The 12,680-nt window shown below is 41.2% G+C and overlaps 1 protein-coding gene across 1 annotated transcript; it reads left to right on the forward strand.

The window, feature by feature from the left end:
- The first annotated feature begins 10,222 nt into the window (after positions 1–10,222).
- On the forward strand, positions 10,223–11,164 carry LOC108271622 (odorant receptor 131-2-like). The gene has a single exon (XM_017479297.1). It carries the CDS (start codon positions 10,223–10,225, stop codon positions 11,162–11,164), a length of 942 nt encoding a protein of 313 aa, XP_017334786.1.
- Positions 11,165–12,680: the final 1,516 nt, after the last annotated feature.

Consider the following 12,680-nt stretch of genomic DNA (forward strand, 5'->3'; position numbering starts at 1 on the left):
TACTTAAAGTCTAAATTTGGTTGAAAAGTGAGAGTTGAAAAGATGTCTATAAAAAAGACGTCCCTCAAAGTCTAAATTTGGTTGAAATTTGAAAGGTGAAAAGATGTCTTTTTTTCAACAACTTGAATTCAACCTAGTTTATACCATGAATTCATGATTATATATTATATTCATTCCAGCTAAAGTCATACTCAAAGTAAACACATATCGAATTAAGACGTGTAGAGTATTCCTGTTTTAGTCGCATTATGGAAGTGCATTAAAGACACGTACACACCTTAATCACACTATTAACATCATGTGGGAGTTTTCACCACATTTTGCGACAGGACATGTACACACATGGCAGTGCTCAACCGTTTGACGGAGAGAGAGCATGGCTCCGTCTGAAACCGCGTAGTTACCTATGAAATATGTGTATTTAGCCTAGGTATGTATTTCGTCTACTATATAGTAGGTAAGTAAGCGGTTTTGGACGCAGCCCATGGCTTCAAGCAGTCATCTATTAGCACGTATAACTTGACAAATAATGAACTGCACTTGAAGCTTTTATAACCTTTCAAAATGAAACACCCAAAACTTTAAATGGTAACAAAACGAAGACAAAATGTTGATACGTGAAATTCAGGAGGGTACATTGGACAGCATGGCGTGGGGACGTAATGATGTGTACAGTTAATCGATCTATGTTCTATAACATGTAAAACGGAAACATGAAAAGAATATTCTAAAAGCAACTCATGTAAACACCTTAATCACGATACTGTCATATTCAGAATAAGGTCAATAATTAGATTTCTGCTGTCCATTTAAACGTAGTCATTGACCCATGTCTGGTATAGACTGTCTATACAGACTGTCTAGGGGAATGTTATTGTATGTACAATAAAAATGCTAAAAATTAATAAATAAATAAATAATTTAAAAAAAGATTTCTGAGCTTGTCTTCAGTAGTAACAGCCAGATAACATCAACAGACTTACACACCACTCCGCCACAGATCCTCGAGAAATTTCAGTCCATGGAAACAAAACACTCCAGATCTAGGATTTTTTAAGAGGAGGGGTCACAATGAGGCCACACATTACTAGGGTTGCAACTAACGATTATAATCAATTAATCGGTGATTAGTTATGTATTAATTGGGGGGGGGGGGTACTTTCAATCCATTTTTTTTCGTTTATTTAAAATTAAATCCACAAACTGAGTGTTACAAATCTAAACACTCTTATAAATCTTATAAAATTATGAAACTTTACATTAACACAACTGTTTGTCTGAAAAACAAATAACCCTAGTGAACTATTTACAAGTAAAACAGTTACAGGAGTTTTTTCAGTCTGGTCAATCCTTCCTTTTATCAGACTGATCAGTCCACCATAAATGAAAACGTGATATATAAATGACAGCTGTGAACGGTGCCATCAGCCTCTATTATCTGAAGCAAAGATGCAATTCACAGGCATGCCCCAGTATGACAAAGCTACACGTCGTCTCGTTCCCCTCTCAGGGAACAGGGTTACATGTGTAACCCAGAAGTTCCCTTTCAAAGGGAACTCCACGTTGCGTGAGCTAAACGCTGTGGGAACAAGAATACCCACTCCATCATACTGAGGGTACGGCCTGTTCAAAAAGATCTGAGCATGAGGGTCGCTGCAAGACAGCTGAGGCCAGGGCAGAATGTATTTCCAGGCTGTAATATCGAAGGAATGTGTGCAGCGTAGTCCACCCCGCCACAGGACACACATGCTGTAAGTATACCCCCTTAGAAAAAGCCTTTGAGGAGGTGAACCACATAGTGAAATGACACAGCATCACCTCTACTGTCGCTGGCAAAGCCAACCAGCAACTGCTCCGACTTACACCACTGGTCGTAGCGGTCGACGTACGTACAGAGAGCATTTACTGGACATAGTCGGTCCAATTTCTCTTGTTCTGGTGTGAGGAAAGGAAGTAAAGACAGCAAGTTCTGCTCACGCTCGAGATTGATGACAAGGCCAACCAAGTTCTCCTCAGGCCTGAAACTGACGACATGACCAATCAAGTTATGCTCTGGCTTGAGACTGACGATACAGCCAACCAAGCTCTATGGACACATAAGTCTGGTGACACAGCCAACCGAGTTCAGTCAGCAGAGTTGGTGAAGAATGACAGTCAGCCTCTCTCACTCAGTGTGACTGAGGAAGCCGCTCAGCATGCCTATACAGCTGAGGATGCCACTCTGCCTTCCTGCTCAGCCAAGGACGATGTTCCGCCTTCCTGCTCAGCCGAGGATGTCACTCTGCCTCCCTGCTCTGCTGAGGATGTCGCTCCACACCACGTCTAAAGCTGACGACACAACTTCCCAAGCCTGGGTCACACCTAATGACTCCGGTGAACCAGCCCCAGTCTCATGTCTCCTTGGCTCCTTGAGGAACCTGCTACTTGTTGGACAATGCCTGCATTGGAACCTGAGAGGCTGTGTAAACATTTTGCCCAGAGGGCCACGGAGGAAGTGTATTTTGGTGGTCCAGGAGAAGCGCCCTTTGGGGGGGGGGGTTCTGTCATATCACAGCAAACCAGTGACTACAATTCCCATCATCCGCTGCGGCCTACAAACAGGGCCAGCATGTACCACTATTCCCAGAACACTCACCTTCATTCTAATCAGCCACACCTGCATCCAAGTTACAGCACAATCACAATCACAGTTTAAAAGGACCTTTGATGCATTCACTCTTTGCGAAGTATATGCTCAGTTGCATTGTCTCTGTCGTTACCAAGCCTTATATCATGTCTGTTTATTCTGGTGTTTTGTTCTTGTTTACGTTTACGACTTTGTCTCTTTGCCCTGCCCTGTTTATGCTGTTTGCCTGATTGCCTGACCTCTGCATGTTCATGATTATTGTCCTCTGCCTCATCCTTTAGACTTGTTGTTTCTGGATTAAAATACCTAACCTACACTTGCTTCTGTCTGCACCTCCATTATGTGACATCACCGGTGTGTTGTCGGTCACAACTAACACATGATGACCTCTTAAATAAGGAAGAAAGAATTTCAGTGCTCTAGAGATTGTGAGCTGGACAACCATCTAAGACCGTGCCCCAGTCCATGAGGGAGGTGTCTGTCATTACCATATTGTGATAAGGAGACACCCCTAGAGTGAGACCTAAGACCAGAAACCGGGGACACCTCCAAATTCTCAGAGTACGTAGGCATCACCACGTGACACTCTCAGATACTCTCAGAGGTTTCTTCCTTGGATGAAATACCCGACTTTTCAGCTAACTGAAATGGTCTCCTGTGCAATTGGGCAAATGGTATGACCTTGGCTGCTGCTGCCATAAGCTCCAACAGTCTCTTGTAGAGACCAGAGGGGATGCCGAGATCCAGCTTTATCTTGCTAAATGTTAATAGTATTGGCCCTACGCATGTTGGAGGTAGAAACGCCCTCATCGTAGTAGAATCTTTATAACCTCTAGAAAAGTTGTGTTCTGCACTGGAGAAAGCATACTTTTCTGAGGTTCAACCTGAGCCCCAAGCTCTTCATGTGGGCGAGAACAACATCTCAATGTTGAACCACCAGTTCCCTGGATCGTGCTAGAATTAGGCAGTTGTCCAGGTATTTTAGTACACGGATGCCCTAGAGTCGCAACGGAGCAAGAATGACATCCATTTACTTTGTAAAGGTGTGAGGGGACAAAGCTAGCCCGAAGGGAAGAACCCGATATTGGTTTATGCCTCCAAAGACAAACCTAAGGAACTTCTGTGACTGGGCAATATTTCCACATGGAAATATGCACCTTTTAGATCTATCATCACAAACCAGTCCTCAAACTGAGCCTGTGAAACAATAAGCTTGAGCATCAGCATCTTGAACCTGTATGTCCGAAGAGTACAGTTCAGATGACGCAGATCTACAATTGGCCACATACTCCCATCATTTTTTGTTGACCAGGAAATAATGGCTGTAAAAACCTCCCTTCCTCAGGGAATGGGGTACATGTTCTATGGCCCCTTTGTCCAAGAGGGCTCTAACTTTGGGGTCTGCTCTATGCTGACTACTGTGATGAACACACCTCTTAACCAGGGGTTTGGGCTCTGAATTGGACCTGGCAACCCTTTTCTACGGTAGACAGAACCCATGGAGATTCATTTGGCAGTAGTTTCCAGGCTGCCAGATGGTCTTTTAGTGATGTTAACTTTTCCACATTCTTTTGGAGGGAAAGCATCATACTGTCATTACCCTGTCACAGCTCGCTGACCAGAGAACACTGAAAACTTGGGACAGCCTTGGCTAGGGGATGCCCTACAGTAGTACTGGGGGCTAACTGCCCTAACAACCTCATGTCCCTTGATACATCCCTCCACAGCCACTCAGGACTGTGCCTCCTTTGTCTGCTTGGTCTTTATGACCATTCTCAGATCAGGCCTAGTATCAGGCTGTGACTGTGGTCGCCCGGTTCCCCTTGTTGTCTGCAGGGGAAGGCGGGCTGCCACACTTGCCTTCGTGCCTCCCTTGTCCTAGCGCTGGCCCAGGCTCCACTCGAGCATGCCCGGGTGAACTCGACACAACAGGGAATCAACTAGCTGAATGCCGCCACATGTCGTGCTCATTCAGCAGGTCTGTTTGGTAGGCCTGCAACACTGCCATTGTCTGCAGTGACCCACAAGCAAGACCCACTACTGCATAGGCCTTGCCCACCAATGCCACGGTGATCTTGCATGGCTTGGATGGCAAAGCCCTAAATTACCTGCCATCGATGGAGAGAGGTAGCTCACAAGCACCTCCTCCACCTTTGGCATAGCTAAATAGCCATGCCGTTCATTCGCCACAATGGCTATAATAATAATCCAATAATCCAACATCGTGGGTTATAAATATGGCTTAAGCATGGTTTTCCCCAAGAAGTGTGATATTTTTTGATGCACTTCTGGAAAAAAAGGGGAGTTTTCTGGAGTGTGAGGGATTTATTTTCACTGAGGAGAAAAAAAAGCTCGTCCAGCCTTAGTAATCGCTTCAAGTAGCTCCTTATATGCTTGAGAGCTGCTCTCAGTTTTTAGCACACCCTTCGGGCTCCTCAGAGTCAGAGAGGATTTTTATTTTATTTTATTTTTTTTGGCTTTCCATGGCAGAAGGAGGAGTCTTGGTTTGAGCTCCAATATCCAGCGAAGAGCTGGACCCAGAAGACAGAGCAAGAGAGAGAGCAGCACTCGTCTCCAGCTCTTCTTCCAGATCCACAGGACCTGAGCTGGCTGGCTGCGGTCGAGAAGAGAGGAAGCCACAAAGCTACCTGATTGTAAGGCGTTCATAGTGCACACAGTCAGACCTCTTGAGGGCTGCCCTGGCATGCTCTACCCCTGGACACTTCACACAGAAAGTGCGTCCGTCGTCACCATGATAAAATGGGAGCAAGGCGTAACACACTTCCTGACTTCTCTCTCACTCATACTTTTCACCTTTTTTTTAAAGGGACAGAAAAGTAAAGAGATTTTTTCTTTCTTTTTCTGAAAAGATAGACAGGATATAAAGAGTATTTTTGCAAGCATTACACAAACAACCAACATGCAGTCTCACTGAAGATAATAAGTCTGTCTTTTATATATCATGCAATGCCCTTAATTGCCACGTCACCTGATCATAGCAGGCCTATAAATAAATAGGCATGATGTTACACAAGTTTCAGATACTGGTCACGTGCGAGAGCGCTTCCCACACCATTTAGTTCATGCAACATGGAGTTCCCTTTGAAAGGGAGCCAACATTCCCAGAGCATTCTGTGAATCCAAAAATTGTTAGTTGGGTAGTTATTATCGACTCTTAAAGTCATTTATGGTTTGAATATAATGGTTTATGACAATCTACAAATGCTCTTTGTGTTGTATGCTTTGAATAAAGCCTGGTGTAAAGATAGACATATTTTTCATGGTCATATGTATAATTTGAAATTTTTGCCAGTATGATGGTTCTCAGTGGATTCAGAAAAAAAATAAATATGTAATTGTGCCATGTGCAAATGTTTGGAGACACTTTCACAGTTGTAAAAGCTCTTAATTGCCTAATTAGGACTTGTTGGCATAATACATTTTTAGACTCTTCAAACCTTGTAATAACATACATTTTCTCCTTTAAGCAGCTGACTGAGGATCTGAAAATGAAGCTAATTGATGCCTACAAAACAGTGGAATTTCCACTGTCTGAAGTGCCATTAAGAAATGGAAGTTAAGGGGAGCTGTTGAAGTCAAGGCATGATCTAAAAGACGTGATCTGCATGAAGAGTCATCAGAAGGAAACCTTCTGTGACCTCATCATAAAAGTCAATGTCCAAAATATACAAAACCGCATCTATTGTATATAGGCAGGAAGGGTGAAGTCAAAATGGGTCTCCACAATCACCAAAGTTAGGTTTTGGAGTAAAAAAATAGTACCATTTGATTAACACTTTTCCAATACCTTGCCAACTGCTAAGCATGGGGGTGGATCAATTTGGGGTTGTGTGGGCAGCCAGTAACAGAGGAAACACTGCATGGGTAGATGGATTCTAGTAAATATCAGCAAATCTGACAGATATTCAAGAAACTTAAGCTTCTACAGTAGGACAATGAGCCCATACTTAGCTAAAAATTTACCATGAATTATTTCAAGAAATGCAAGCTGAAACTTTCACAGTCCCCTCACTTAAACTGAAATATGTAAATAGATTTTAAATAGGCTATAAGTGCAAAATGACCCAAGAATATCTCAGAACTAAAAGCATTCTCCAAAGAAAAGTTCCTGAAGCTGGGTGTTACTAAGTACAGAGTAATATGATGCTGAAAATTACCACAATTGTACACATGCCACAATTTCTATTTTATTTTAAGTTCATCAGTTAGCTACTTTAAGTAATTGTATTAGCTAAAGTAACTGTGCATTAATATTGGCAGAAAAATGTATGTAACGATACACAGGGATACACAGGAAGTAGGCGCAGGAGTGCTGTCTTCATTAATAAACAAAACACAGGGAGCACGGTTTATACTGAATAAGATCAACTGGGGTAAACGTAACTATAGTCTAGGCATCACTTGTGAGTAGAACAGACACATGAGACCGCTAGCATGCTACACGCATTGGCACTCACACACAGAGCTATAGCTATACTCCCTTAATGTTACAACATATAATACTGCTCGAAGCACGCAGTCACAGAGGGATTTAAATAGTCAACATAATCAAACTAAACATGGACACCTAGCTCAAATTAAGCTACACCCTTGCACATAAGCCAATGTCTAAACAGGAAGCGAACAAACCAAAACAAGAGTCACGTGTCAGTCAGAAGCCAGGCTGCAGTGCCATCTGCTGGCCATGGCATAACAGAACCCCCCTCCAAAGGCACTTCTCCCGGAACACCAAAACCCCCCCTCCAATGGGGGTCCTGGGCCCCTGTAAAAGCTGTCTCTCGCTGCCAAGGAAAACAAGGTGGCCTCTGCCAGGCAGCAGACTGGCAGAGCACCACCCCCGACAGTGCTGGAACACTGGGCGCCACCCCCAGCGGTACTGGGACTCAGAGGGACATCCTCAGCTGGGCTGAAGCTCAGGACAGCTTCTTCATCCAGGCAGGGCAGCGGGATGGCCTCCTCGGCTGGGCAAGGCAGAGGGACAGCCTCCTTGGCTGTCAGGAGCTCCACAGCCGAGACCTCCCCGTAGGCCTCAAGCTGTAGTTCTGAGGTCGCCATGTTGACCTCAGGAGGGAGCTCCACAGCTGAGGCCTCCCCATAGGCCTCAGGCTGGAGCTCTGCTGTCATCATTGCCCCCCCCCCCCCAAAAAAAAAAAGTTCTGGGCTAACCTTCAGTTCCAGACTGAGCAACATGACTGGATCTTCCGTAGGGCAGCAAGGTGGAGCATTGTTTTGCTCCACTGGACAGGGTTGAACCAGCAAGTTACGGAGCAGCCGATCCATTTCTTCCATCTACCGCAAATTCTGCTGCCTAAATAGCACAGCTTCATACACCCCCTGCTGCTTGCTCTGCCAGGCGTAGTACTCCTCCAGTGTCGGGAAGTCCTAGTAATAAAGAAATTTCCTGACACGGTGCTCTCCTGCTACTTCCATCTTGCAGCACAGTATTCTGTAATGATACACAGGAAGTAGGCAGAGGAGCACTGTCTTTATTAATAAACAATCAAACAAATAAACACAGGGAGCACGGTCTATACTGAATGAGATCAACTGGAGTAAAACATGGGACTATAGTCTAGGCATCACTGGAGAACAGAATAGAGACATGAGACCGCTAGCATGCTACACGCATTAGCTACTGCATTCACATACAGCACTATAGCACTATAGCACTATAGCACTATAGCACTATAGCACTATAGCACTATAGCACTATAGCACTATAGCACTATAGCACTATAGCACTATAGCACTACTCCCTTCACATTACAACATATAATACTGCGCAAAGTGCTCAGCCACACGAGGAGTTTAAATAACAAGCATAATCAAACTAAACATGGACACCTGGCTCAAATTAAGCTACACCCTCACACATAAGCCAATGTCTAAACAGGAAGCGAACAAACCAAAACAAGAGTCACGTGTCCAGTCAGAAGCCATCTGCTGGCCGTGGCGTAACAATGTCATTTAAAAAAGTTGCAGCAAATGTTGTTTACTTCTTTTCACTTAAAAAATCAACAAAAATATGTAATTTTGCCAAGGGTGCTCAAACATTTACATACAACTGTTTATACTACATACATTTTCTGCTTTGTACAAACAAATTTACTCAGCTTTATGCTGTTATGAGTGGGAGTGCCTTGATATGTTTAATACTAAATAAAATCAATGCATAAGAAATAATCAGTCATGAGGCTCTCACACATTTAGTTAGACAGGAAGGGAGACAAATTGCATTACAATGCCGAAACAGAACTCTGACTATACTCCTGTATTTCCCCATCTGAAGAACTTCTGTAAATAAAACTCATCTACTGTGAAGATCATGTCTCCAGATTTATCATTCCACCCTTTGCATCTGACTGAAACATCATTCTGGTATAAAAGACAACAGGAAAAAAAGACCTTTGGCGAGAAACACTCTTAGCCATTATTGCATTATTAAAAATTCAATATTGTGAGCTTTAATCTAGCTTGATATATTTTTTTTGCTCCTGAGTTCATACATTAACAGCAGACTGTACTGTGTGTAATATATAACTTTATAAACAAAACTGATTGTATATTTCATTGATAGCATGTTTATTTAAATTGCACACAAGGATTAAATGAAATTTGCCTTGCAGATAGGTATTTGCATATTATTGACAGTAATTAAAGAAATATTCATTCCCAGTCAGGGTCACGATAGATCTAGTAGAGCAGCTGTGGATGGAGAGTTGATCAGTAAGTATGCCTGTATTTCAGTTTATTATATTATATTATAGTGATAGGATGATACCACTTCTTATCTAGATGACAGGGGATAAATACTAAAGGCTTCTGATCCTTCTGGCAGATCTCCAAATAGCATAAGAGATAAACTACAGTGAAGTACATTCATGAATGCATAGTGTTACAGAGTGCACTAGCAAGGTGTTAAAACATTGCTGAATCTGCCTGGACACAGCCAAAGGAGCATTAATATCTTACAAAGCTCTATAATATAAAGATATTCTATTGCATTTTAAATAGTGTACTCTATAGTACACGAAAATATTTTATATTTATAATATAAGGAAAGACCAGGTTATGTAACCATATGTCAAACCCTTTGGGACTTCCACATGCTAGGCTTTAAAACACCAGTTTTAGAAATATCTTTTCAGTAGTCTGTGACATCACTAAAACCGCCCAATGTATAATAGACATCTATAAAAGTCAGTGTTCAACGCAGATACTAGCCAAAAGGGATGAGGTGAGTATTAGTACACTGACAGATACCTGGAGGATTAATAGGAGCAGCATTTTACCTGCATTTACATTTATAATTTATATAGATTATATTATACACATTCATAAAATGAACTGATAACTGATAACAACAGTTTAAATATATTTCAAAGATTTCATTTGGTAATATTTCCTACCTTGTATGATGTAATATATGTCTTCACAAAAGCTTATTCTATCCAACATACATAGAACTTCAAAAAAGATTTGAAAAAGAAAGAATTTTGTCATGACAAATTTGCAAGATTCAAACAGATTTAACTAATTTACTATTGTACCATTCTAGGAATAAAGCCCTAAGGTATGAACTCAACTGGAACTCTAGTACGAGACACATTCAGCACTGCATTTGCAAAGAATTTCATTTTGATTGGAGTGTGGATCAGCCTGAGCTACATCAATATTAGCATGGTGGCTACCTTCTTTAGCAACCACATATTTTATGAGGATCCACGCTATATACTCTTCATTCACATGGTCATCAACGATGCAGTGCAACTGACTGTCACAGTAACTCTGTTCATAGTCAGCTACATTTACTACACCATCAATGTATCTGTCTGTTGTGTTATTATTCTTGTGGCTGTCTTTACCACACGCAATACACCCATAAACCTGGCTGGAATGGCTGTTGAACGCTACATTGCAATTTGTGAACCTCTACGTCATACCCAGATATGCACTGTACGGCGCACCTATATTCTCATTGGCTTTATCTGGTTCATCTGCATAGTGCCTGATATCACTGACCTCTTTATAACTCTGTCTACAGAATCCATCAGCTTCTTCCATAGTTCTATAATGTGTATGCGCCAGAATGTCTTTAAAGAACCAGTGCTTCTGTACAAGAGGCAAGCATTTGATGCAATATACTTCTCTTTAGTATTCCTCACACTAATCTATACATACCTGAAGATTCTGTTTGCAGCCCGGGCCATCTCTACTGAGAAAACATCAGTCCGGAAGGCAAGAAAAACTATCTTGCTTCATGGAGTTCAACTTCTCATGTGTATGCTCTCCTATATTTCTCCCAGTGTTGAGGTCATGCTAAACATTATCTTCCCTGGACGTATCCTGGAAATCCGCTATGCCAACTATCTCATTGTCTACATCATGCCACGTTTTCTAGGTCCAATCATATATGGAGCGCGAGATCAAAAGTTCTGCAAGTATCTGAAGAGGTATTTTATAATTGTTCAGTGCAAATCCAGCACAAGAGTACACAGACAAGATGAAGATGATTAAACTAATAATAATATGTGGTGAAAATTGATTATTTAATGAAAAAATGTACTCATTTTATGAATATATATATATATATATATATATATATATATATATATATATATATATATATATATATATATAATATTGGCACACTTCATGGAAAATGAGCAAAAGATTAATATATTTTAAAAAATAAAAAAGAAAGAAAGAAAAACACATGGAGTGAGTGGTTTACCTTAAACACATATAATTATAATTTATGACATTTTTCTGGTGTAAGTACTGGTGTAAAATTATCAGCACTCAGCTAAAAGTAATATTTGGTAATAACACTCAGCCTCCTGTGATGTAGAAGACAAGGTTTGAGTAAATTGTAGAGGGATCTTGGACGCTCCTCCACGCAACTGGTTAATTTTGTACATGTAGTCCCTCTTCAATTTAGACTGCATATTTCTGTAACACTTTACAAAAAGGTTCCTTAGAAACCCAGTAACTACAAAAGAGCAATTTATTTACTAATGTATTAACTTTTTGAAATGAATATAATAATCCATTATGCTTCATTACTAATGGATGAATATGAAAAAGTAATATAGTAATGACCAGGAACAGCCATACTAATGTATTATAAGTAGTCTAAAAACATAAATGGTGGAAAAAGAAGTCTAAAATAACAGCATAGGTTTGGAGACCAGCTACCAATAGAATACTAGTATTTAATAAAAATAAAAAAACAGTAAAAATTAATCAGTTAAGGCAACTTAAGTAGGCCTAAATTAGGCTAAGTTAATTTCAAATATAGACTATATCACCATATAAGTTTGTGGTCACCTGACCATCAGTCCCATATGTGGGCCTTCCCCAAAATATTGGCACAATGCTGGAAGCACACAATTGTATAGGATATCTTTATCTGCTGTAGCATTTCAATTTGCATTCAGTGGAAGAGGCCCAAATATTGTAATTATAAGTGTATTTCAACTAGCCATGGCAACCTTACTAGGGTTGATGTGTGTGCAAGTGCAGTGTGGGGGAGGAGCCAGTTGAGCCTGCATTGTTGTTCAAGATCTGATTAAAAAGAACGAGTGAGATTTACACCATCAAGTCATGTCTGGGAGTTACTAAGAATTAATTAGAAAAAGCCATCAAAACAAACATGTTCCAACATGACAGTGGCCCTGTGCACAAATCAAGGTTTATGAAGACATGGTGTGCCAAGGTTGAAGTGGAAGAACTTGAGTGACCTGCACAGAGCCCTGACCTCAACCCTTCAACCCCACTAAACACCTTTGGGATGAACTCGAATGCAGATTTCAGCCCAGGCCTCCTTTCCTGACATCAGTGCCTGACTAATGCTTTTGTGACTGAGTGGGCAAATCCCAATCCCAACAGACCAATCCCATGTTCCAACATCTAGTGGAAAGCATTCCAGGAAGTGTAGCGGTTATTATAACAGTGTTGTATATAAAATATACATGAAATAAACACGAGGGAGCCCTAGTATGAGTAATATGTAATCTTATTGAGAATTCAC

The sequence above is a fragment of the Ictalurus punctatus genome, chromosome 11 (genome assembly GCF_001660625.3).
Source record: "Ictalurus punctatus breed USDA103 chromosome 11, Coco_2.0, whole genome shotgun sequence".
Classification (NCBI taxonomy): domain Eukaryota; kingdom Metazoa; phylum Chordata; class Actinopteri; order Siluriformes; family Ictaluridae; genus Ictalurus; species Ictalurus punctatus.